Source organism: Meleagris gallopavo, chromosome 2 (genome assembly GCF_905368555.1).
Source record: "Meleagris gallopavo chromosome 2, MGAL_WU_HG_1.1, whole genome shotgun sequence".
Classification (NCBI taxonomy): domain Eukaryota; kingdom Metazoa; phylum Chordata; class Aves; order Galliformes; family Phasianidae; genus Meleagris; species Meleagris gallopavo.
Window position 1 is genome coordinate 39,832,210 of NC_139405.1, and position 23,248 is coordinate 39,855,457.

Sequence of the window (23,248 nt, forward strand, 5' to 3'; positions counted from 1 at the left end):
AACAAAAGTAGGTCATGGCAAACTTGGGCAGCAAATTCCAGCAGCCTGCCTGTGAATAATGCTTACAAAGTTGGGTTTTGAACCTCTCATGACTTGCAAGCTCTCTGGGGAATGCTGAAGAGTGAGGCAGGATTCTGCCTACTGGGTGCTGTTACAGTACCACAATGGTGGCCACACAGCCAGTTTTACATTCCCTCAGCAGCTATGGCAGAAGCCACCAGTGACAAACTCAAATCTACCACTCTGCTGCCCTTAGGCAGACAGCCATGTTTTCTACACTGCCTGTACCCGGTTATGAGACCTGCTGACTCTAACTGCCCAGACAGCTCTCAGAAGCTGTGGATTTGCCTTTATTAGAATGGACTTTTAAAAGTTAAGATAAAGCTTAAACAAGACTGAAGAAAACAATGTGTAAGCCAGATCCTAATTATACTTGGAATACCACCCCTTCATTGGTCGTCGAGCTTTCCAAACCAAATTCTTCTTCAAATGTCCTTTTAGTTGTTGGTAGAAATTCAGCTCAAGGATCAAACAAATCTGAGTTGCTTTCCAAAATACATTTTTGGAAAAGAGCAGATGTGGGTATGCAGAAAAAGAAACATCCTTGTAGCAGTAACTTTGATTCTCTTGTACAGCAAACTTTCAAATGTTGGACAGAATGCACAAAGCGAGACTATGCAGTGGCCTCTGCCAGCATCTTCTTGTGACTTGCTTTTAAAACCTGTAGGTAACCATCCACAGCGAGCATAATTGTGTCAAACTTTGTCACGGCTAGTTCTGGTCATTTGCACTAAGCATGGTTTTCAAAATCTTCCTGCAATATTGTTCCTGATACCAATGTGTGTGTTACATTGCAAGTCCATTACAGTGAAGTCTTCACAGAAGCCTCAAGTCCTCTCCTGTCCCCACCTGTCAGACAAAACAACAAAGCAAGGAAGCTACCCCAAACAGCCTCACTCTCAGTTTGAAATCTAGCTGCAGTGTGGAGAACTGATTTTCTTTTTCCCTGATCTGAAGAACTCCGTTTCTAAATTCTAGACCAGACTGTTCCTCACTGCCTTTCAGGCAAATTCAATATGAACAAAAAACTCAAATGGCCCTGATGAAGGAAGGGCGTAAGGGACAAAACACAAACTAGTACGAAAGCCTTGAATGTTCTATTTAAAGTGAATTTATTAAAACATTGTTAATATAAAATGTGACCAAGTACATTTTTTTTTTGTAAGAATGTTTAATAAAAACATATGAAAGAAAGAAGGAGCATCAACTCTTGTCAAAGCACAGGAAAGAGCTACCAGGATAAGTATAAAGTTCTGCAGCATGTTCTACCAGCTGGTCCCAATGTGTATCAGGGTAGCGTTAGCCAATGGAGGAGACAGACAGCCCAGGTTTTGTTTTAAGAAGTTTCAATGCAGTTAGCAGAGACATGAAATAACACCCCTCAACAGTATGAGAGTTTGCTTTAAGATCTGCCCATTTCTAAGTAAGATTAGAATACACATCTTAACATTGGATTTGAAACTTTTCAGCAGCTGAATGCATAGAAAATTGGAGTCAATGAAAGGAGTAACACCCAGGGTTAGCATTTGTCAGCTTTGAAAAGGAGGTGTAAGTCAGCACTAATTACACACCTAAACATTTTTTTGCTGAAGTTGTTCTAAGCTATATTAATGCTGGATATTTGTAAGAAATCCTAAAAACAGACAGCTAGGAAAAAGCAAGCTGTAAAGCCTAGGCCAACAGAAACAGTTATAGTATTTTGTGAACTGCTGAATGCAGAGATAATATCTGTGAATTAGGGAACGTGTACATCTCAGGAAGGATATTTAGAAGCCTCTGAATTCTATACATAAGGCTATGCAATGGCTTATACTCTGTGGCAATCTGCCCCTTTAGCTAAGAAACCTTTTAAGAAAACTCTAGAAAAGCTGGAGGTTTGGGGATCTATTTTTCAGAGGGCAGCTTACAGCATCTCCCTTGATCAGCAAGTAAGTTTTAATGCTCTATCAGCACACAATGCTTGTTCGGAGCAGGCAGTACAGCAATTAGAGGCAAGGTCTCCTCCAGCACGTTTCAAACACTTCCTGTAACAGACTTGGAGTAGGCAGAAGAAAACCCTGCAGCAGCCAGTTCTGTGCATGTATCTGCCTCTGGCATTTAACCAAATGCGAATCCATGAGAAGCCCAGCTCTGTAAAGGTCTAGGAGATGGCAACCTTCTTACATATTTGGCAGGGACCTACAAGAGCCATCAGAGCCCCATGCTTTGCCTTCTACCCCAAACAAACGCTACAGGACTACTGCTGAGGTAAAGGGAAGGTCAGACCTTTGGCATTGGAGCAGACCACCCACTGGTTGTGCGTTGGGGGAATTAAGGCTTCAAGGTGAGGTAAACACAGTGAGAGTCAGTGTGTAAATCATGCTGCATTTCGGAGACAACAGACTCAAATGACAGCTAACCTTGTTCTCTACATTTAAAACACCGAAGATCATTCGAACACAGAACTGCTGAGGGCCACCTTGAGATGCTACTTTGCATCTTGGGAATAAATGTAACCCAGATGTTGAATGCTGAAGAGAGAAAGTACCCACCAGGAGGAAAAAGCACCAAAGTTTATAAGTCCTTGAGACTGTAAGTTGCTCATAAATACAAAGAAGCCTCATACTGCTAGGACCTCCCATAAACATAGTGGTTTCCTGACACAAAGGTAATTCACACTGCAGCAATTAACAGTGCTGTGCTTCCAGCACTACTGTTAAGAAGAGTTATGCTCTAACAAGGAGGCAGTGAATCGTTAGGCTTGTATTCCCTGAAGACAGTTTCTCCCATTCATAAGGTGTTGTCCTATTTCCCTTCCCCAATTCAAGTCTTTAATCCAAAGATCAGAAACATCAATTCTTTCCCTAGGACATTTCTCTAACACTATTCAGGTTATGTTAGCAGATTTGTAGGGTAGAAGAAGTGCTTCTTTGGATCCATCATTTTGGCAATACCTCTGCCCTCTTCAAAAGAAAAGTATTTTCAAATAAGTAATACAAAAGTTACTTCCAGACTACATGAGATATAGAAATCAACGCACTCTGTATGCTTATTTTTCATACTGCTTTTGCTAGTTATCTGAAGTACAGAATCATTTGGGTTTTTTTTTTTTGGAACCACTGCATGTGCTGTGCTATTACTTACAGGCCACGCTAGCAAGGTTTCAATTGAAAATAACAACCTGCTCCTGTAGGTTCCACTTCTCAGATGCAGAGACGCTCATTTGTTTTCCTTTAACGTCTACTTGGTAACTTCTCCCATCCTCTCAAAACAGTAGCTACTAAAAATTTAACAGATTTTAAAAATAAATCAAAATGAAATCACACATCTAATACTGTTTAAAAACCAAAAATGCATCTGGTATTACAAAAGTTTATACAAAGGCAACATTTAAGAATTTGAAAGTTAATTCTAGAAAAAGACACAAATACTAGTAAATTAACACATGAAGAGAATGATATCTCACTCCTTCCCCAAATTGGTTCGGACTATTTTGATGCACCTTTTACCAGTTGTCTAGAAAATCAAAGCCAGTCTTCAAGATAACATTGCTTGTACTAGTCTGCAAGAGGAAAAAAGAAAAGATGTGACTGTTAATTATGGTATTACAAGCCTAGTACTTGCCGGCTTATCTACAAAAGAAACTTTAAACTGTTGTCTGCCAGTATTTCAAGTCCTTCATCTTGCTTAGGATGTCTAAGAATCTACACTAAATAATGCCAGACACGAAGACAAACAAAGGCAAACAAGAACAAAAATGCAACTCCAAGGAAGAAAATAATCCTTCTGATCTGCAGGCAAAAGGTAATTTTGTGCCCATGAAAAAACTCATAAAGATCAACTTTCAGAGTAGGGTGAGCATTGCAGAGAATGAAAAAAACAAAACAAAACAAAAACCAACCAAAAAAATGCAGGCATTACTAGTTCAAATGGATTGCCTGTTACAGCAACAACCAGTTGTTTCTAGAAAAGTATGTGGTTTAGACTCTGTTGACAAGCCATTTTACTTGGCTATCAAGAGCATGCTGCTCCTGCAGTACTGCACTGTCAGTTGTGACATGTGCAATGATTTCAGTGTTCAGGAAGACTGTTCAGGAGACACATGAGTCTCTAAAGTCTCTATTCCTACTGTGTGACTTTTCTTCATTTCCTCTTCCTGCAATCTCTTCCCTGTTCTGGGGGAAAGAATCCAGAAAGAGTGAATGAAGAAAATTCTTTCATGCAACCCTGTCTTCTCACTTTTTGATATGGCAGATTTGCTTCTGCATGGATAGAAAAATCAGGCCTTTCAAACCATTCCAGTGAGCCAGAAAACATTCCAAGGAATTAATACTGAACAAACCATTATGATGTAGGAAATCATGACACAGTTTTTTAATCTAAAATTAAAGAACTACTGCAGTCACAATTTGTAGTAAAACAGCTCAAGAATAATGTTTTCGCTTCGGGAAAAAAAAACCACCAAAAGCTAAACTAAATGTGGCACTCCAAGCACTGACGTGGCTTAAGTAAAGTTCTCTCAAATACTGCCACTCTTCACTTTCAAGCATTTACCTCAGCCTGCATCTTTCTAACTTTACATCATCTTGTTTGGAATTTAAACAATCGCTAGTGTGAAAACATGGTAAGAGAAAGCTTTGTGACATGCTTAAGGTGTACAGTAATACATTAGGCTTGAGTGCAGTGCTGCATTTCAAACAGAACTGCATGGCTTTGTTTCAAGAACAGTTCTTCACAGTTTTTAGGCTTTGTATCTCTTTCTTCTCTTTCCCTCACCATGTCATATCCTGTTGTTCCTTTTCTTTTCTCACAGATCAGCATCTGCTTTTTAAATAGATCCAATGGGCTATTGAGCTGCTTAAGGTTCTTTTTTGTTGTTATTTGTTTTTCTTTAAGAAAAAAAAAGCCACATTCAGAAGGCTATTCTGGGAGCTCATTCCATTTCCATTTTGGACTTTAAAAGAAAATACATTTAAAGCTGTCCAGCTGCCTGGGACAAAACACTGCAACGCGGCTGCTGGGCTTAGAACAGCTGAGAAACAAGCTCACCATTCACTGCTATGCTGTGTATACCAAGAAAGAATCCTAGATTTTAATTTTCCTACTATTCAAGTTAAGCTTTTTATAAGAAGCATTTAGCTGTTTCAAGAAAAAAAAAAGTAATTTTATATAGTAAGCTCCCTACCCTAAATGGTTAAGTAGCTTGCTCTCAAATCAGCCAATGAGTGCCATGTCAGTGTTTCAGTTGTTATATTTAAATGATGTCCTTATCCTATGAACTTTACTACATTAAAAAATACTATATTGAAACAAACAACAGCAGTTGACACATTGGTTAAATAGACTTCTCTAAATTTGCAGGATAAAAAGACAACAAGCTTATCTACATTTTAATACTTCATTTCTAATCTTCCAGAATGACTCCATCATATTTTAGTATGTTATATGGTTTTGACATTCAAGGAAAATGGATACAGAAGTCTTTACCTGTCCAGGCATTTGTGGATCTGTAAGTAAAGTACCATCAGTATCTTCCTTATTTGTCCTAGAAGATGCCAGGTCCTGTGGTGGGTCAGGAAGAAAGAAATCATCTAGAGAACTAGCCGGGAGTTGAGTGGGTCGAGGTTTCTCCCATTCAAGAGATACAGAAGGTAGACTGGGGGTAACAGACTTCTCAGGTTTCGTTATGCTGGGCTTGTCAGCTTTTGCCACCTCCTTTGGAGCAGATTCTTGTCTGTAAAAAGAGGGAAGGGGTTTCTCTCCTTTCTCCATGGACTTGATCTGGCTGGGGGTCAAGGACTGGAACTCAGACTTGTCTCCTTCAAACTTAGAGCGCTCTGCATTTATCTTCCAGAACGAGGACTCCTCATCTTTTCTGGGTGCTATTAACCCATCAGAGCCAGGGGTCTTAGCCTGAGAAGATTTAGGGACTTGGACACCAGGTGCTGCTTTAAGTGGCTGCCTCTGTTCATTTTGTGTCTGGGCACCACTCTGTTCTTGTATGGACAGAGATGCAATGCTGAACTCCATCTGACTCTGTTCGGGAATAAAGGAAAGAAAAAAAAAGTATTTCAGAGCCCTTCACAAATACACGGTTATGAAATTCTCAGCTTGATGCATATAGATAATATTTTTACCAATAGCTAGGCAATTCTCATGCAGCAGATATCACAGAAAAGCCATTCCTTTTTTCCATAAATGTCTATCATTCTAGCTACATAATAATTATTAACAAAAGTCTGCAATGTGGGCAAATGTAAGAGTCCCAGACCTGCTGAAAAGGAGTCGGAAGGAAAACAGATTGATTAAATGAATATGGTTGAAAATATAATTTGAGTTACCATCCAAGTCCCATCCAAGATAGCATATGGAATCATAGAATCACCAAGGTTGGAAAAGACCTCTGAGATCATTCAGTCCAACCGTCCACCTATCACCAATATTTCCCATTAAACCACGTCCCTCAGTACAGCACTAAAACATCAGAACAGATGTGGATGCTTTCCGAAAGCTATACATGTTTTACACAAGAAAATTAACCAAATGAAATCACAAAATGCTGAAAAGCAGTCTTCCAGTATAGTCTTCGATACAGTTGGCAATATGTTTTAATTCCATCTACTTCCAAGACAGAGTACTAGATGTAATGAGTATGTGTAAATCAGTAGTTTTACAATTCTAATGCCACTCTGGAGTAAGAAACAACTCCAGCAGGGCCTGTTCAACACTCACCCCAGAGCTGTGTTTTGGTTTTACTTGCAATTAGGATAGCTGCACTCATTTATGAGGAATTACAATGAGTCAATGAAGACCGTAGCTAAGGCATGAAAACAGATCCTGCAAAAGCCACCCAAGGGTGAACAGTGCTACAAAACGTTCATTTTGCTTACTACCACTTCAGCACTCTTGGCTGTAAGCTTGACAGTCTTTAGGCGAGTAAAAGTTAAGCCTTAGTTCACTCTAAGGAACATTCAAGTGTTATTGTATATGGAACATTATGGAAAAAAAAAAACCCTAAAACCAGTGCATTTTCAGCTAATGCTACTGTTGTTACAGACTTGACTGGTTTGCAAAAAGCATACAGGACATTTCAAACAGTAGATTTTGCCATAAGCTGTTGATATATCTGAAGTTCATTACTAATTTGCTAAGTTTTTTCCAATTCTATCTCATTTTGGGACCTTCCTGAACCAAACTGCAATAGCATCTGTAGAATTAATGTTAAAAAAAGTCCAAATTGCATGCTGTTTTTAATAGCAATCTTTGATCTCCACTTCTGCGCTATTGTACACATTCAGTTCAAAGGGACTCCAGATTTAGGATTTGCACACCTCATATTTCACATTCAGAACTTCTCATCAAAATGCAAATGTTAACACAGCATCTGATTACTTATAAGCCAGATTTGTTTTGTCTTATGTGACCAATTTGTTTTGGCCTGGCCAGCAGCTGGCTACACATAATTGATTCCTGAATCAACATCTGTACTTTCTAAAGAATTATATATTATTAGGTATCTTTCTGAGATTATAGGCAGGGAAGCATTAGATTGCATGTTTCCATTAAGAATATGCTGTGTCACCAGACAATGAAGGATATAAACACACTGCTTTATTTTTATTTTAAACCCAATTTTCTATTTTATGAATTTTGTGTAAACACAACGGGTTGAGGATTATTCAGTGACTGCTATTCTCTGTATTAATTTATAGGATTTGTTCCCCTAAGCTTACTTGACAATATTATTGAATAGAGATTTACCACCCTGAAGTTAAGATGCTTTAAGACTTCAAAAATGACAAAATCCCATCTTAAAAAATCTCCAAGCCACAATATAACGTGAACACGCATTTCCCTAATATCCAAAGGGAAAAAAATAATCTTGTTTTGTTTTTATTGCACCTTGAAAGACTTAATTCCTGCATGAGAAGTACTTGAACCAGGGCTACTTCCTATCCTTCTGCAGTCTCCTTTCTTCTCAGCCTGTCCTACAGCTTACACTAGAGATGACACTGGTAGAAGGCCATTGCAAGAGCACTTTCAGTAAAATGATCCTTTCCTACCTCAGTTCAAGCGAGAAAGAGGGTCAGTGCCCAGAGCAGAGAGAGGCCATCCCAGCCCTGTTTCTGCTAGATAGATGCTGGAAACAAAATCTAGCCAAAACACTGACAGAAGAGAAGCTGGGGAACAAAAATGAGAAAGAAGAAAGAAGATGACTTCACGTTTCAGTAGGACCAAGATGCACAAAATAATGTTAGGTTTCCTTAAAAATTCTTATGTTGTGGACCAAAGTGGACAGCCACTTCCTGTGGTCACATTTTATTTTCTTTCACAATGGCCCAAATGTCAACCTAGAGCTCTGGTTTGGAAGGAGCAGGCTCCTGCTGGTGCTGGGAAGAGCATGACCTACAGAACTTCAGACACTTTTAAGCTTTCCAACCCAGAGAGGACACAGTCTTTGTCCTTTTACAATGGAGAACATGGGGCAGGGAAAGGAGTTGCACACATTTTTGTATTTTCATGGGGCTGTGGATGAAGCAGTTCTAATGCCCAAGTGATCCTGGGGAATAATGCACCAAAACAAGACTACAGTTTGAGTAGCTGAAGCATTGAGATTAAAATCTAACAAAAACTAGAATCTTGATTTGAGAAGGAAAAACACCAGCTCCTCAGTTTGGATGCAACTCTTTAAAGTTTGCTCTCAGTTCTTGGAGATTTTTGCCTTTTAAGCGGTGAAGAAAGTTTCTGAATATTCATTAAATCAGCTCGCTGTATAGATGCTCTGTTTAATTTAAGCTCAATCTAGTTTATCTAACTTCGAAATATAAAAAAGCTAAGCTCACCTTTCTTGGTGAGTCTCTAATATTCTATTCAGTGCACCGCTGAGGGTGACCACACCTTTCAACTTTACAAGGAAAGCCCACCCAATGTTTAGGTTTGCATATGTGCATCAAGGTATGCTCTGGAGATGAAGCAGTTCATAAGGTGATGCTTCACATGGAAAAATCTGATTGAAAACACTTCTTCAAGAGTTTGCTTTCTCTTTGTCTTTGCAACAAGAAGAGACCACACCGATACATTCTGAAAGCACAGAGCTTGGACATTCTCTAAGAACAGCCCCAAGTGGTCAGAAGTACAATTCTGCTTCCCAGGAATTTCTGTGGACAAGTTGCAGGCCTATTTTCCTTGAAGCACTTATTGTTTCTATTTGACTTTAGAAGTTATTTAAGGTTTCTGAAGCTCTGAGAAATGTTGGTGAGGAAAGAAAGTGATTAATATGTGATATCTTTCAAGTCACAAAAGTCGTAATGTAATACTAAAAGAAACAAAAAATCACAAACCAGAGCAGCAGATAAATTCATATGGAGATAGAGGAGGGCCATGTGAAAAGCCCTCCATGTAGAAAGTTAAAATGCAATTTATATGTTATCAAATTCCTTTGCGAGGGTTAAAGCAAAGGATGCCTTACATCTTGGATCACTTTTCTGCCCAATAGATAAAAGAGAAGAAATATGCAAAACTGAGGCTTTTAGGAAGCTATGTCTCCCTCTTTCCTTAAAAAGGCCATATTAGGATATTTATCGTTTTAAACTATTAAAATTATTTAGACCTTACCTCAGTATCCCTCAGGAGGCAGAGATAACCTACCACATCATACTCCTATCTGTAGGTGCTCATGGGAAACAATGTATTCTATAAGACAGGCACCAGACACTTTAAGGACCTAATGATTAATGGAATCAGGTTTGAAGCCATAAATCTATCTTAAAAACAAATGACCACAAAAACTCAGGAACCATTTTTTTTAAGCATCTTATTCACTCATCAGGAATCTGTAGTATTTTACTCAACAGACACGCAAACACAGCCAAAACAAATTGTTTTGCTTGGCAGCCTGAAAAATCTAAATTGTTGAGACAAAGACTGCAGAAACACTGTCATAAGCAACTTGTTTAAAGCAAAGCCTGATATATATGCAGAGATAAGAAAGCCAAGTTGAAAAGGATTCAGAAAATGACTTTGGTTTGCTGAACAGACAAAATCAGAATAAACATGGACACAAACTTGTTGCATTTTTTCCTGTGGGCTGTTTTCAGGGTCTTTTCAGGACCCTTTCAGAAAGAAATCCTTAGGTCAGCAAAGACCCATCACAATGGTAAAAATAGAGCATACAAAAACAGTCTAAGTAATTTTAGTGCATACCAAAAGATAACATGAAAGAGGCATAGCGTGTAGCTTCAGAGGAAATTTCATTATCTACTATTTGGTGATATGAACAGTAGTCTGGCTCTGGTCACAAGTTTGTCTCCTCTACTGGTGAGTCCGAACAAACTCACTGTATCAGTGTTTGGCATGTGCCTGGTTTTATGCTCAAAAACAGCTGTCCAAAGATTGATGCAGGTAACTGAATCCTTAGCCAACAACACCAGGCCATCAGATTAAAATAAATCTTGAACACAGTTACTGTTATCACAGTTTATTTCTTTTGCTCAAGAACTAATACTCAGCAGTAGTCTTACGGCACTGATTTTTAAATCTCTGTGATCTAGACCAAAGAGGGGAAAGAAAAAGCCAAAATCTCAGGCATCCCTCTTCTTTCCTTCCAATAAAGTATTGCCATTTATGCCAAATCAATAATTATAAGATGTAAAAATGGTTCTAATATCAGGCTATTACGGAAGGAGGGGAAAAAAATCCTTTTCTGAAACTTTTTTTTTTCCTTTTAAAGGAAAAAAAACAACAACAACAGCACCTAGGAGTTGCACAAATCAGGATATTGAAGATTATCTTTTAGTTTTAGCCCTTCAATACAGGAAACAGTTTGCATATTATGTTTGTTTTGTTTTTTTATAAGTAGCATAAAAAGTATCACAGAGGAGAGCTGAAAGTGGAATAAGTAAACCCCTACAGAAAGGATTCTCTAAAGCTGCCTTCACAACCATTTTAGCTGTAGCAAGACCAACAGATTTTTTTGATGTGCGTTTGTTTTAAACATCTGGAATTAAAGTTATTTTCGTTAGCAGCATGATTTAGAAATAGGTTCCAATTTGTCCCCATGCTGCTCTGTGCATTCAGTGAGTTAACCAAGGTGGCAGGCAAATAATATATTCTGCTCACTATTAAATTCATTAGAAACAAAACAAAATTTTATTTCCAAAACCAGGCATGATTCCTGTTTTCCATTTATATCTTGAAATCCGTGCTGTTTCACTCAATTTTTACATCAAACAGACCAAGAAACCTCAAAGGCTACACTCAGCCAAAATGTCAGCTTTCATCTCACTTAAACCTTTAGCCATAAATAGAATGCCCTAAATTCACAAACCTGGCTTTGGCCCCAGTTAAAAAAGAGTAACCCACATTTCCTGTGTTATTCATAAGGGCTCCACCCATGAACCAAATCACTCCATCCAAGTCAGCCTCTCATTCTAAAATGTCAGTTTATTTGCAGTGCCATGAGAACGTGCTCCTTCTCCAGTAATTATCCTTTTGAGAAGTGCTACAGTTTTCCACTAAAAATATTAGATCATTCAAATGATGCCTAACTGCTAGCTCAAACATTTACATCGTGTTCCTGCTTTGTTTGCAGCTTCAATGGTGGAAACATTCATGGAAGTATTTGATACGTTGTGAGCAACTTAACCCTTATCTCATACTTGTGTTTAAAATGAGAACACAGAAAATTTGCTTCTGACAGAAGGGAGGTTATCAAATCCTTCTACTACATTCTGTTCAAAATGAAAGCAATTTATTACAGTATTTTAATGGTAACAGCCATGAAATTAGGGAATTCATTCCATTAGCTACCATAAGAAAAATGTGTCCATGCCTAATCAGCTGGAAGCAATATTGTCACCACTGCAACAGCTCCAACTTGCAGAAAACATAGCCTTGCCATTTCTCTGCTGTTCCCTACACCTCCTCAGTTGTCCAAAAACGGTTGTCCTACAAACAACTACTGATTTTGCTACCTCGTATTTTTTCTTACAGTCTAAGTGTTAAAATAGAAGAAAAAGCCTATTGGTTTTACTGATTTAAATCTCTGCTTCCTCCTTCTCTGCAGAAGTCGGACGTCACATTTTCTTCTACAGGTACACCAAAGCTCATTCATACAAAGCTACAGAAGAATGAAGGTACTCTGTTGTAACAGCACTGATGTGTAAAAAAAAAAACCACCAAAACAACACAAAAGGAAACAAAACTCTTCATGAACAGGAGATAAGGAAAAAAAAAGGTACAGAAAGAATAGCCCACTGTGAGGGAGAGCTAATGAAACGGAAAGAGCCTGACAGCCTAAAATAAGAGTGGGAACAGATGTGGCACACAAGACACCAAACATGCTTTACAACATTGCAACCTTATTAAATGGCCCATTCAGGTTTCTTCACTGTTTCCCCAGGCTGGACTGATTGGGCAAGGGTATTTTCTACTCAGCCAGTAACTCATGGAGAAATTGCATTCCAACATGTTCTTGTTGAAGTACTGGTTAGAGAAGAGATCAAAGAGTAAGCATGAAGCAAGACATCGGCTTTTAGAACCAGACGACTCAGCAGCTGAAGGGCTGGGCTGGAAGGCTGACACAGAATGATGAGGCACGGGGAAGAAAACAAAAGGAGGAACCCACACAAAACAACCAACCCGCATGCCATGAACTGGGACAAAATGGATTCCCTAGAGTTTTGCTCAAGGAAAAAGGTCATTCAGCTTTTCACCCTGCAGCTGAAGCACAGCTAGGAAAGAGGGGAAACAGAAGCACAGCTTGATTAGCTGAGACAAATTCCTAATGCAACCTCCCCTGTTTCACTTTTCTTCAGCAGTCACAGGAGTGTCTCCATGTCATCCTGCAATTCTCCACACGTTACTGAAAAGCATGAACCTGGACCACTGAAGACCTTTATTCTGAGACACCAGAGGGACAGCACAAAGAGGAAAAGCCATAACTTGGGTTGAAAAAAAAAAAAAAACTTCACTAGCCATGCAAGCACTTAAAAGATAACTGCCCATTAAAGAGGAAATCCATCTGACTGCAGATCATCACGGATCACTGGTCAGCGTATTACAGGTAGCACCATCTCCAGGAAGTTAAAATATTCAGAAGTTATAAAATTTTATCAAGACAGATCTTCAAAATATGATGACAGCTGACATGGTCCTAAGACTGAGTTTTGGGGTTTGTATAAAAAAATAATGGGATAGACAACATAACTGTCTCCAATATACAATTTATTTCACCTTATGGTTAATGAGTATCACAACTATTCTTGACAGCTCCATCCAAGTGCACTCATACTACAAGCCTCTCTAGAATTATCCTATAAGTCAGTGGCTTCTTTTTCCAAGGGCCCTGAAAGACAGGAGGGCATGACTGAGCTAGCTGGTTCCTGCTGCCTGAAATCCTCCTGAACCACCATAGCTTGTAACAGAGTTCTAAGGTGAGAGAAGATCCACAAGGTTTCTGCTAAACTGCAGCACTGTATGCTGCAGGGATCCAGGAGCCACATCAAATTATAGGTTAATCTACATCTGCTGAGCACAGATGGGCTGCTAGTTAGAGGCAGTGACCTTGAGCAAGGAAGGCTGACAACAACTCTAGGGTTAGGTCAACTGGATTAATTTAGTATCCACTGGCATTTCCAGATAATTACTCTGCATCAGGCTAAGATTATATCCATAAGCTCATGCATGATATCTACATAGTTCAAGGGCAAAAAAAAAAAAAAAGGTGGGTGAAAAGCAGCTTTCTCTGGCAGATAGATCCAGAAAACAAAAAGTCTGAAATATGATTAAATAAGCATGCTCGTCATACTCCCGCACTTGAAGTACAAGTGTTGGTTCACAAAGCAGACTTTATGTTTCTGTTGATGTGAACCAAAGTATACCAGCTCTGTTTCATTTGCAGTATGGTCACTGTACACAGTTCTCATAGAACAAAGGCAACATTGCCTATCAAGTGTCAAAATACAATAGAAAAGCAGAAGGAACAGCAGCATCAAATGACAAACCCACATTTTAAGTAAAAGTGACGCATATTTACCTTCGTTTCCCAGGAGAATGGAGCTGAGTGCTCATCTTGCCAAGTTATATCCTGAAATAAAATTCAAGAATGATTAAAAATCAGAAGAGCAACTTTACCTGCTTAGAGTATCATTCAGATAACATTACGCTGCACTGCTGGAAGTATAACCACTACCAAAGAAGTAGCTAAAAAGCAAGAGCTCTACTTCTATATGCCACTGATTACATATTAAGACTGACTGAAAGCAAGTTCTTTGAGGGAAGGATTACCAAATAGTATTCCTATTTAACCTGTAAAGAATATGAAGATTTAACTTGGCCTAAACTTTTTGAAATTGCTCTACAAATTGCTTTAAAATCTCCAGTTTTCTACTACACACATTCCTTGGTAGCTGCTAGCAACACACAAGAATATAACTAGAGGAGCTGGGGCCTTAGGGAAATAAAGTTCCATTTCTTCCGCCCACAGGCTGAAGAGCATGTGTGCAACCAGGCAGCAAAAGGGCTGCATATCCATCAGCACAAGCCACAGCTGGATCCAGCCCCAACAAGACCCAGCACTATGCACTTTGAGGATGATCAGCCTGAAATAAGTATTTGGTGCTGTTTATGCAAGAGTAAAATCCCAATCTGAATCCAAGCAGTACCATTCTGGGAATGCGTTGCGAGGTTTCACAACTATCAGATTCTGGTTATATGTCATGCAGAAAGAATGGTCCAGAATATATCAACTGCTGTGCACAGTTGTGTTCTGAGTGAACTCTGCTGTTTTCAACTATTACTATATTTCTATATTTCACCTTCTTTACTAGCGGAAAGCCAGTATCAATAACAGAAGAAAAAAAGAAAATTATCATTGAGAAATTTAGGTAATCTCTTCATGCATAGCTTGGCCTCCAGAATACAATCCACACTGAAACAGAAGGGGTGACAAATAAATAAATCAATTCTGTTGTTCATGTCTCTTTACAACCTGCAATAAAATCACTGCACTTCTAGTTCTTATTTTTACCTTGGATGCTCTCATTTTTACATTTTACCAACTTATGCTGGTAAAGGTAATGAGTTGCACCCTCTATACCAAGTATAATGTTTTGCCACCACAGTAAGTCAGAGGAAGAACAGGAGTAGGAATGACTGATGGATGGATGGATGGATGGATGGATGGATGGATGGATGGATGGATGGGTAAAGGCCCGGAGAAACTATCCATTGAGAAAGAGATGACATGACAATACATGAAGTGCTTGCATCACACTTCTGCTTCTAAAGTAATAACAGAACTGAAATATGATTTAAGTTAACTACTGCATAAGAATCCCCCATCTTATCATGACTGCCCTTTTCTTCATGTTTTTGACCTTTGCCTTTATGGAAATGCATTTCTCAAAGACATCTGACAGCATTCTCTTGCTCTGCCATCTCTAATTTCACCCTAGCGAAATTCTACTGGCCAAAGGCTATGAAAATTACAATTAGAAATGTCTATTCAACTCCTTAACATGAAAACATGACAGTCTCCAACTGGTTCTCACTTGTGAAATGTACAGTTTCTAGAAGTAAAGTGTTTGAGATATATGAAAGTAACCCCACATTCTTTATGAAGATATAAAAGCAAGATTCATCTGACTAATTCTTTACTGGCTAAGACCTAAGTATCTAAGGTGAGGATGGATGAAAATAATTTTGAAAATTAATCAACCTAAAAGTTTCCTTTACCTGAAAGGAAAAGACTGGACTCTACTGGAGCACATACTCTGACCAAAGGTAGCTTGGCACAGGAAGTTATTGCTAAGAACACAAATGTAATACTAGAACCTCTTGTTCTGGGAAATGGATACTTCTATTTATTAACATTTAAGGGAAACAGAGTGAAAGTCTGTTATTACTATCTGTTTTGACTTCTATCAGTATTTGAACTGTGGGATGCTGCTGACCACACCGGAATGCCATACGAGGCATTAGATGGGATGCCTTGAAGCTGGTGAGCTGTCAGATTTCAAAAGCATTTTCAGACTGCACCTTTTGCACTTGAAAACGACGGAGTTGGAACCCCATTTCTGAAGGATGCATGACAGGTATCAAGCCCAGGAGGCAACAGAGGTTGGAAAACACCCTCTGTGAGCCCAGCCACTGCATTAAGTCACATAGCATAGGCAGGACTAGAGTTCTGTCTGCACAGGGTCTGCACAAACTAGTATTGGATGTCAGCCATAGCACTAAAAGACAGAAGTGAAGTCCAGCAAACTCCCACGTGCTGTCAGAGAGCCTTAAAGCTCCAGGCATGTAAGCAGAGTTGTCAGTGGATTTTACCTCAGGAGTTTAAGGGAAGCTCTTGCTGATTTAAGTGAATTCTTGTCAGAAGACTCTGGCTAACTCATTTGCTATGGCAGCTGAGACAGTCCCACATAGCTCACAAGGATTACTTGCTGGAGAACAGGGGATAAAAAACTTATTACAAGACTGATCCCAACAATAAGACAGGTTACAGGTCAGCACAATCTGTACAAGTGGTTTAAATAAACTATTAACTATCTGACATTTCCAGTGGAAAATAGCAAAAGAAAAACTTGCACTGGTAGCACACAAGGCACAGAAAGTTAAAATATTCCTTGTAAAGGACTATCATACATTAACAGAACATGCAAAACAGCTATCAAGCACTCTTAAAGTTGGCAGCAAGCCATAATCACCATCATTCTGGTTTCCAAGAAAGTTCGTAACTCTCCTGTATCTGGGACTAGTATAGTCAACGTCGGGAGGAAACACAGCCTTCACCCCAGCGAAGATGCTGCTGCTAGTAAGCCCTGCTGATAAAAGGCTGCCTGAGGAATGACAGGAAAATAGCACAAGGAGGACTGAGTGAAGGTCTGATCACCAAGGCAGATCATTCCCTACAGAATGGAGTACATCAGGTTTCTATTTAATAGAATTTGTTGTCTTCAACTGCCATTGAACTTGTTGGCATACAACGTCAATCTGCAGCTTAGCTAGACAAAAAGCTCCTAAAACAAGTTAGTAATATTTTGATATGGGTTGTTAAAAAGTTCTTATTGGAGAAATGATCTAAGACTTCATCGGATAATTGCAGAAGACGGAAATAGTAGACATTTGCTTGAATCATAGAATCTTTAGGGTTGAAAAGGACCTTTAAAGGCCATCTATTCCAACCCCCCTGCAATGAACAGGGACATGCACAACTAGATCAGGTTGCCCAGGGCCTGATCCAGCCTTGCCTCAAAAGTCTCCAGGGATAGGAGATCCACCACATCTCTGGGTGCCTCATCACCCTCACTGTAAAATACTTTTTCCTTATATCCAACCTAATTCTACCATCTTTAAGCTTGAAGCCATTTCCTCTTGTTCTATCACAACAGATCCTGCTAAAGAGTTTGTCCTATTCTTTCCTGGAGGAGTTCCCTGAAAGAAAAGGAGGAGATTTTTCATCTTTTTTCTTTTTCTCCTCAGGTTGCACATCCCCGCACACTTCAGAGCCAGTGAGTCTGAAGAACTGTCCACATTCAAGAGGTCTTCCACTGGATCTAGCAATCTAACATATGATTCAAAGACAGAGAGTTTCAAGGAGTTGACATCTGCAGTTAGCCGAAGAGTACCTGAAGGTAGGATAAAACAGACAGTTACCAAGTTCTGTCCATTGTCCATTCCCAGAAGGGAAGTTTGTGGCTTTCACTTCTTGGTTCTCAGAGGACATGGAGAGGACAAAGGGAGCAGCAGGAGAATAACACAGTTCAACTGTTTTCTGCCCAATGTGCTTGACTCATGTTTGTCACCAACAAAACCTGAGAAAGAACTTTGTTTTCCCTAAAATAATCAAGTTCTTGCACGTTTGAAGAAAACAGAAGCAAAACAACAAAAAATTTAACGATTCACAAAAGTAAATGATGAGTGAGATTTAAAAAAGAAAACAGCTTTGAGGCTATTTATCATCAACATAGATTAGAAGAGATCCATATCTGATAAGCTTTTGTTTTCACCACACAACAAAGCTTTCTTCCAGAAAGAAGGCAAATAAATAAACTTTTGTTCACCAGCATTCAAGAACCTATTTGTAAGAAAGTGAGCCTCAAAAAACATATTACATATGTTTAAAAAAAAAAAAAAAAAGAGGAGTTGGAGGTATTGGAGAGAGTGACACAAAAATGCAGTCATACACTTCACTTCAAGAACCAGCTGGAGAATATATTAATCATAGAATCATAAAATCCTTAGATTCTATTAAAAAGAATCACAAACTATGACTGCTACACGTAGGCAGCTTGTTGCCAAACGGCATCAGAATTTCAAAAAGGAAGCCACTGGGAGAAAGGTGCCAGCCTATCTGACAGAAGCATTGCTCAGAGCAGCTGACAGTGACTGTGCCATCGCAAAACTACCAACAAATGGGTTTCTGTGTTGGCAAAGGCATTTCAGAAGCACTGTCAGAACAGGACTTGCTGGTTATTGTGGTTTAGCTGCGCTCCAAACCACACTGCATTTTTATTTTTTAAAAGCACAAATCTATAACAGGCCTGACATTAGAGCTATCAATACATTAAATATTTGCTGTTTCAAAGCATTTTTAAATAGGAGATAGAAGGGTCGATTCTTTGGCTTGGCGACAAAGTTCTTAACGCAAAGCAAAATACTGTATCTACCCTCAGAGAGCTTCCCTATCAAAAGACGATGGATGAAGCTAAAAAATTCCCTTACCTGTCTTTCCTCCGCATAAACTGCTTAATATTTCCTAAATCACATTGTACTTTATTCAATAAAAATTCTCATTATTGTGATTGCCTGTCAAATACTCGATATCCCCAGAAAAACCCAACTCCCTCAGCCTTTTTTCACAGGAGAGGCGCTCCAGCCCTCTGAGCATTTTCATGGCCCTCCTCTGGACTTCTCCAAAAGCTCTACATCTTTCCTGTGCTGGGTGCCCCAGGCCTGGACACAGTATTCCAGCTGGGGCCACACAAGGGCAGAGCAGAGTATTCCTGTTGGCCCCCTTTCTTGTAATGCAGCCCAGGGTACTTTGACCTTCCAGGCTGCAAGAGCACACTGCTGGCTTATGTTTGGCTTTTTGTCCACTAGGACCAAGTCTTTCTCTGCAGGGCTGCTCTGTGAGTTCTTCTTCCTGTCTGTACTCCTACCTGGAGCCTTGTTAAGAAACACAAAGCTCTTCTTGGAGGTTGCGGAGTCCAAAAGCCCTTGGCTAGTGGCACTCAGGTGACTCGAGACATTTGCCAGGAGTTGCACGTGGTGCTGCAACACTCTGGCACTATGATATGACCAGATCGTGGCTGCAGCATGCTGTGGTCCTGTTACTGCACATCTATTTTCTGTCACAGCCTTCCCATGCAGGTAACATTCTGAAAAATGTTTTGAGAAGTGCTTATGCTTTGACAACTTGCAGTCCTGCACAAAAAGTTCAGCAAATCAGTTTGGTGTTAGAAGATACATGGGAAAAAGTGGGAGGAGAGAGAACCACCTGTCCAGAGATGTAAGACTACTAAATATACGCTCTGTACCAGCTTATCAAAACAGCCAGACACATTAAAGTGAAAAGGAAGTGGTGAGGGCTCAGGAAGTGTAAATGTTCAGCATTCATCCTTATTCTGCCTTCTCCCAGGTCCTCTACAGAAGAGAAAGACATGAACTTTCTGTGCTTAAGCAAGCACAGGTAGATGGCCACAGATTTCAGTGTCAGCTAACATGGAAGCTGAGCTATGCTTCTCTAGCTGCAAATGTGATGCTTAAGTAGCAGGTGTCAACAAGAACACTGTCAGGACAGCACGCTCACAGTGTAAGGGCTGCAATATCAATTAGAGATTTGGGGGTATGCAGGCTTATGTAGGCTGTTCTCAGCATCCTTGCCAATCTAAGCGTGCCGGGTGACTGCGCTAAGTGGAGCAGCTACATCTTACACAGGCAGCAGCAGTACAGCTCAATAAGCTGTCAGTTCTGAAGGCAGCACAGTAGCAAAGCTCTGTAGGCAAAGCATTTGCAAGCCTGGAAAGTTGAACTGAAATGGCAAGAGTGGCTGCAGTGGCTCTGTAATGGCAGGACAAGGAGGGAGAGATTAGGGAGCCAGGGCAGATGTCCAAGAATCAGGCTGAATGCCAGAGAGGGAGCAGAGGGAGAGGAAGTTATCAGATGAGGTGCCAAGAAAAGGTCCAAGGCTCAACAGTGCAGTTAGAAGAATTAAAATGGAAATGCAGAGCGCCAAAACAAGTGGAACCTCTTTTCTTCAAAAAGCATTTTACATTACTTCAGCTTGAAAGTCAAGGAGGAAGTTAGTTGAGGCAGATGCTTCCAAAATTAAACAGTTTGTATTTTGATGGACCATGCTTTTGTTGGTTAGTGGCTGCAGAACAGCTAAGAACAACATTGTATTACAGCTGCATTTTGGGGGAGAAGGAAAAAGACAATGGCGTGCAAAAGTTTCAGATGGATGCTCTAGCTGTAATTCGGATGAACAGAAAATGATTGTTTCCATATGGTGCAGCACAACCACCTACAACATGCCTTTGTCCCTTCTGGATCCACATAATTCAAAGCAGAAAGCCCAGCAGAGCTGGGACGCTGGGACTAGGAACGCTGAACATACTGTTTCCACAGTCATTCACCTAAATCCTTTCAAAAATAACTTCAAGTTTAGGTTTCAAAGACTGCTCACACAATAAGATTTCTGTGTCTTTACACTCCTTTTCACCAGTAGTGACAGCCTATTACCAGAAAACACACAGAACTCCTGGTATCACTGACTACATAAAACTAATCTTGAGCATACTTTGCATGACTCTGAGTGCAGCATGGTGCCATACCTTTCTGCCATAGGAAGCACAAGCAGCAGCCTTCTGCCACAAAGCCAGGCAGGAACCTCGATGCTTCACACGCCTCTTACAAATCCCATTGCAGGGATTCTGGCGAGCCAGCTACAAGAAGCACTGCTCAATTTAAACTGGATTGATGGCCAGAAGCACAGAAGCAGAGTGTTTTGTTCTGGTGGTAGTCACGTAAGTTAATTAACAACGGGTCGCTTTAAGAAATTAAATTAAGAGAATGAAAGATATTGGCTCTGAAATCATGCTAAAACAAAACGAAACAAAAACCCACACAAAACAAGCACACTAAGCAAAATGTAACAAAGGAAATCTCACACATGGAAAGAGGGAGTCAGGAGCGCTGTCAGGTCTCCTCAGACTCACAGGAGCTTTGGCAATGGGACAATTCCACGCAAGCACACTCACACTTATGTTCTCCTGGAAGGACTGCCGCCCTTCTCCATTAGACAGGGGACCCTCAGAAGCTCTAACATCTATATATTTTTTGTCATCTACTCTTTCCACACCCTTGTTTTTCTTGGCAGGTAACATGGGAAAGACTGCACTTATTTATTTATTTACTTTAAGGCGTCAAAAATACCCAACAGCTGGAATGTCTTCAATGTTTTATTTTTAGCAGAGTCTGAAATTAGGAGCAGAAAGGAAGAGGTTTAACTCGGGGTAAACATTCCGTGCGGTCCGTGCCGCCGCCTTCAGCTCTGAAGAACTTCTGGGAGCGCTGACAGTGGCCTCTCACTGAGCCTCTGCTTTAGGAAACCCACGTCGGGATCCCTCCTGTTTCTCCCAGGCACGCCTCAGTACGCTGCCTTTCCTGTTTTTACGGTTTCACCGAAGGCAGTGAATCCCGCCCTCCCGCATACTCTCTCCATCCATCACCGGGGCAACCCTCGGCCGTCAGGAACCACAAGGTTCTCCGCGCAACCGAGACACGCTACCGAGCCCCGTTTGCCGACCAACAGGACTCACCGCCCGCTCGGCCCCGCTGCTCGCCCTCCTCTCCCCTCCCGCAGGCCCCGGCCATGGCGGACCCCTTCAGGGAACCGACGGGCCGCGCCCACTCAGCGCGATCGGACGCCGCGCGCGGGGTGCGGCTCCGCTCGGTACCTCGTCTCCGAAGCGCACCACCTTCTGGCCCGTGTTGAGGCGCAGGCTGGGGTAGGAGGCGGGCGCCGCGGGCGGGCGGGCGGTGCCGCGGTGCGCGGCGTAGCGGGCCTGGACGTGCGGTTCCACCAGGCACTTGTCGATGATCTCGTCTTGCTGGCGGGGCGGCAGCCGCTCCCACTCGGGCCCGTAGCGCTCGCGGATCCGCTCCTTCTCCGCCATGATCTTGCGCGCCATGGGGCTGAGCGAGGAGAAGTAGCTGAACCGCTTGCGCTCCCGCTCGTCCAGCGGCCGGTTGCCGTTCATCACCGCCGTGCGGGAGGCGGCGATCGCCGCCGCCATCGAGGCCATGGCCGCCCCGCCGGCGCCGGCCCCGAGCGCACCGAACCGGCCGCGCTGTACGGCGGAGTGGGAGCGGGATCCGCCTCCTCCTTCTCCTCCTCCTACTCCCGTCCCTTCCCCGCTCCGCTGCTGCAGACGCCGCCTCTCCTCGCTCCCTATAAACGCGGCCGCCGCCCCCTCCCCGCCTCCCGCACGCCCAGCGCCCGCGGCAGCCCCTCCCGGCGCCCTCCTCGCTGCCCCTCGTGGCCGCTCCCTACCGGGCTCCTCCCGGCCGGCCGAGCGGCGACCTGCGGGCTCTCCTTCTCTGCGCTCGGAGCTGCACTCTTCCCCTCACAGCTGTACTCGTTACCTCGGGCAGCTCCTCGTGGAGGAGAGGAAGGAAGCTAGGAATTGTCACTTACCATTCGAGTTCCCGCACCCCGTCGGCCTCTTCCTTAACATTAAGAGTGGTTTCTGACAGCTCCAGCTCCTGAGTTTGTAAGTCAGAACAAGAGTGCATGCAAAACCAGCATCTTGAAAACGTTCATCATCAGTCTTCTGAAAGCTGTTGCCAGCCCTATGATGAACTTGCAGCATGAGCACGGTTCTCTGCAACCTTAGTTCTTTTCTCTGAATCTGTTTTTCCTTCTACTGTAATTAAAGACAGATCTTGCATTGCATTTGCCTGAGGCTAAATTGGTTTTATCTTTCATCCTTACCAGTTGCATCAAGCCCTTTCATGATTTTCACACTATATTCTGAAATCTCACAAATACTAGGAGATCAATAGGTTTTAATTACTAAGTCTATTTTTTGCCTTCACACTTTCTCTAGTATGAATAGATAAACGGCGGGGCCTACAGCCTACATATAAGAGCTCAAACGAAATAGCTGGACCAGTTGTCTGATGACACAGAAGGGGATGGAAA

General features: G+C 41.4%; 2 protein-coding genes across 3 annotated transcripts in view; one reads left to right on the forward strand and one right to left on the reverse strand.

Moving 5' to 3' along the window:
- CAPN9 (calpain 9) overlaps positions 1-18,845 on the forward strand; it is a 59,117-nt gene extending 40,272 nt beyond the window's left edge. The window contains exon 19 of one of the 2 annotated variants that reach the window (XM_085219777.1): positions 17,524-18,845. In XM_085219777.1, the coding sequence (XP_085075903.1) occupies positions 17,524-17,609 (86 nt within the window). In that variant the 3' untranslated portion in view covers positions 17,610-18,845. Of the gene's footprint in view, positions 1-12,103; positions 15,067-17,523 lie in introns of those variants that run through there. The other variant, XM_085219778.1, reaches the window with a different exon arrangement.
- On the reverse strand, positions 1,156-22,495 carry C2H1orf198 (chromosome 2 C1orf198 homolog). Its single transcript, XM_010707104.4, has 4 exons — positions 22,002-22,495; positions 14,075-14,125; positions 5,527-6,075; positions 1,156-3,601 (listed from the first exon to the last, which is right to left on the reverse strand). Exons 1-4 carry the CDS (start codon positions 22,347-22,349, stop codon positions 3,545-3,547), a joined length of 1,005 nt encoding a protein of 334 aa, XP_010705406.2. The 5' UTR covers positions 22,350-22,495; the 3' UTR covers positions 1,156-3,544.
- Between the last annotated feature and the right edge of the window lie 753 nt (positions 22,496-23,248).

Excerpts from the sequence above, each read along its gene's own strand:
- C2H1orf198 (XM_010707104.4), bottom strand. The coding sequence starts at position 22,349 with ATGGCCTCGATGGCGGCGGCGATCGCCGCCTCCCGCACGGCGGTGATG. Across the intron at positions 14,126-22,001 it reads TGGTGCGCTTCGGAGACGAG|GATATAACTTGGCAAGATGA; the intron begins GTACCGAGCGGA and ends ATTTTATTTCAG. Across the intron at positions 3,602-5,526 it reads ATCCACAAATGCCTGGACAG|ACTAGTACAAGCAATGTTAT; the intron begins GTAAAGACTTCT and ends TTCCTCTTGCAG.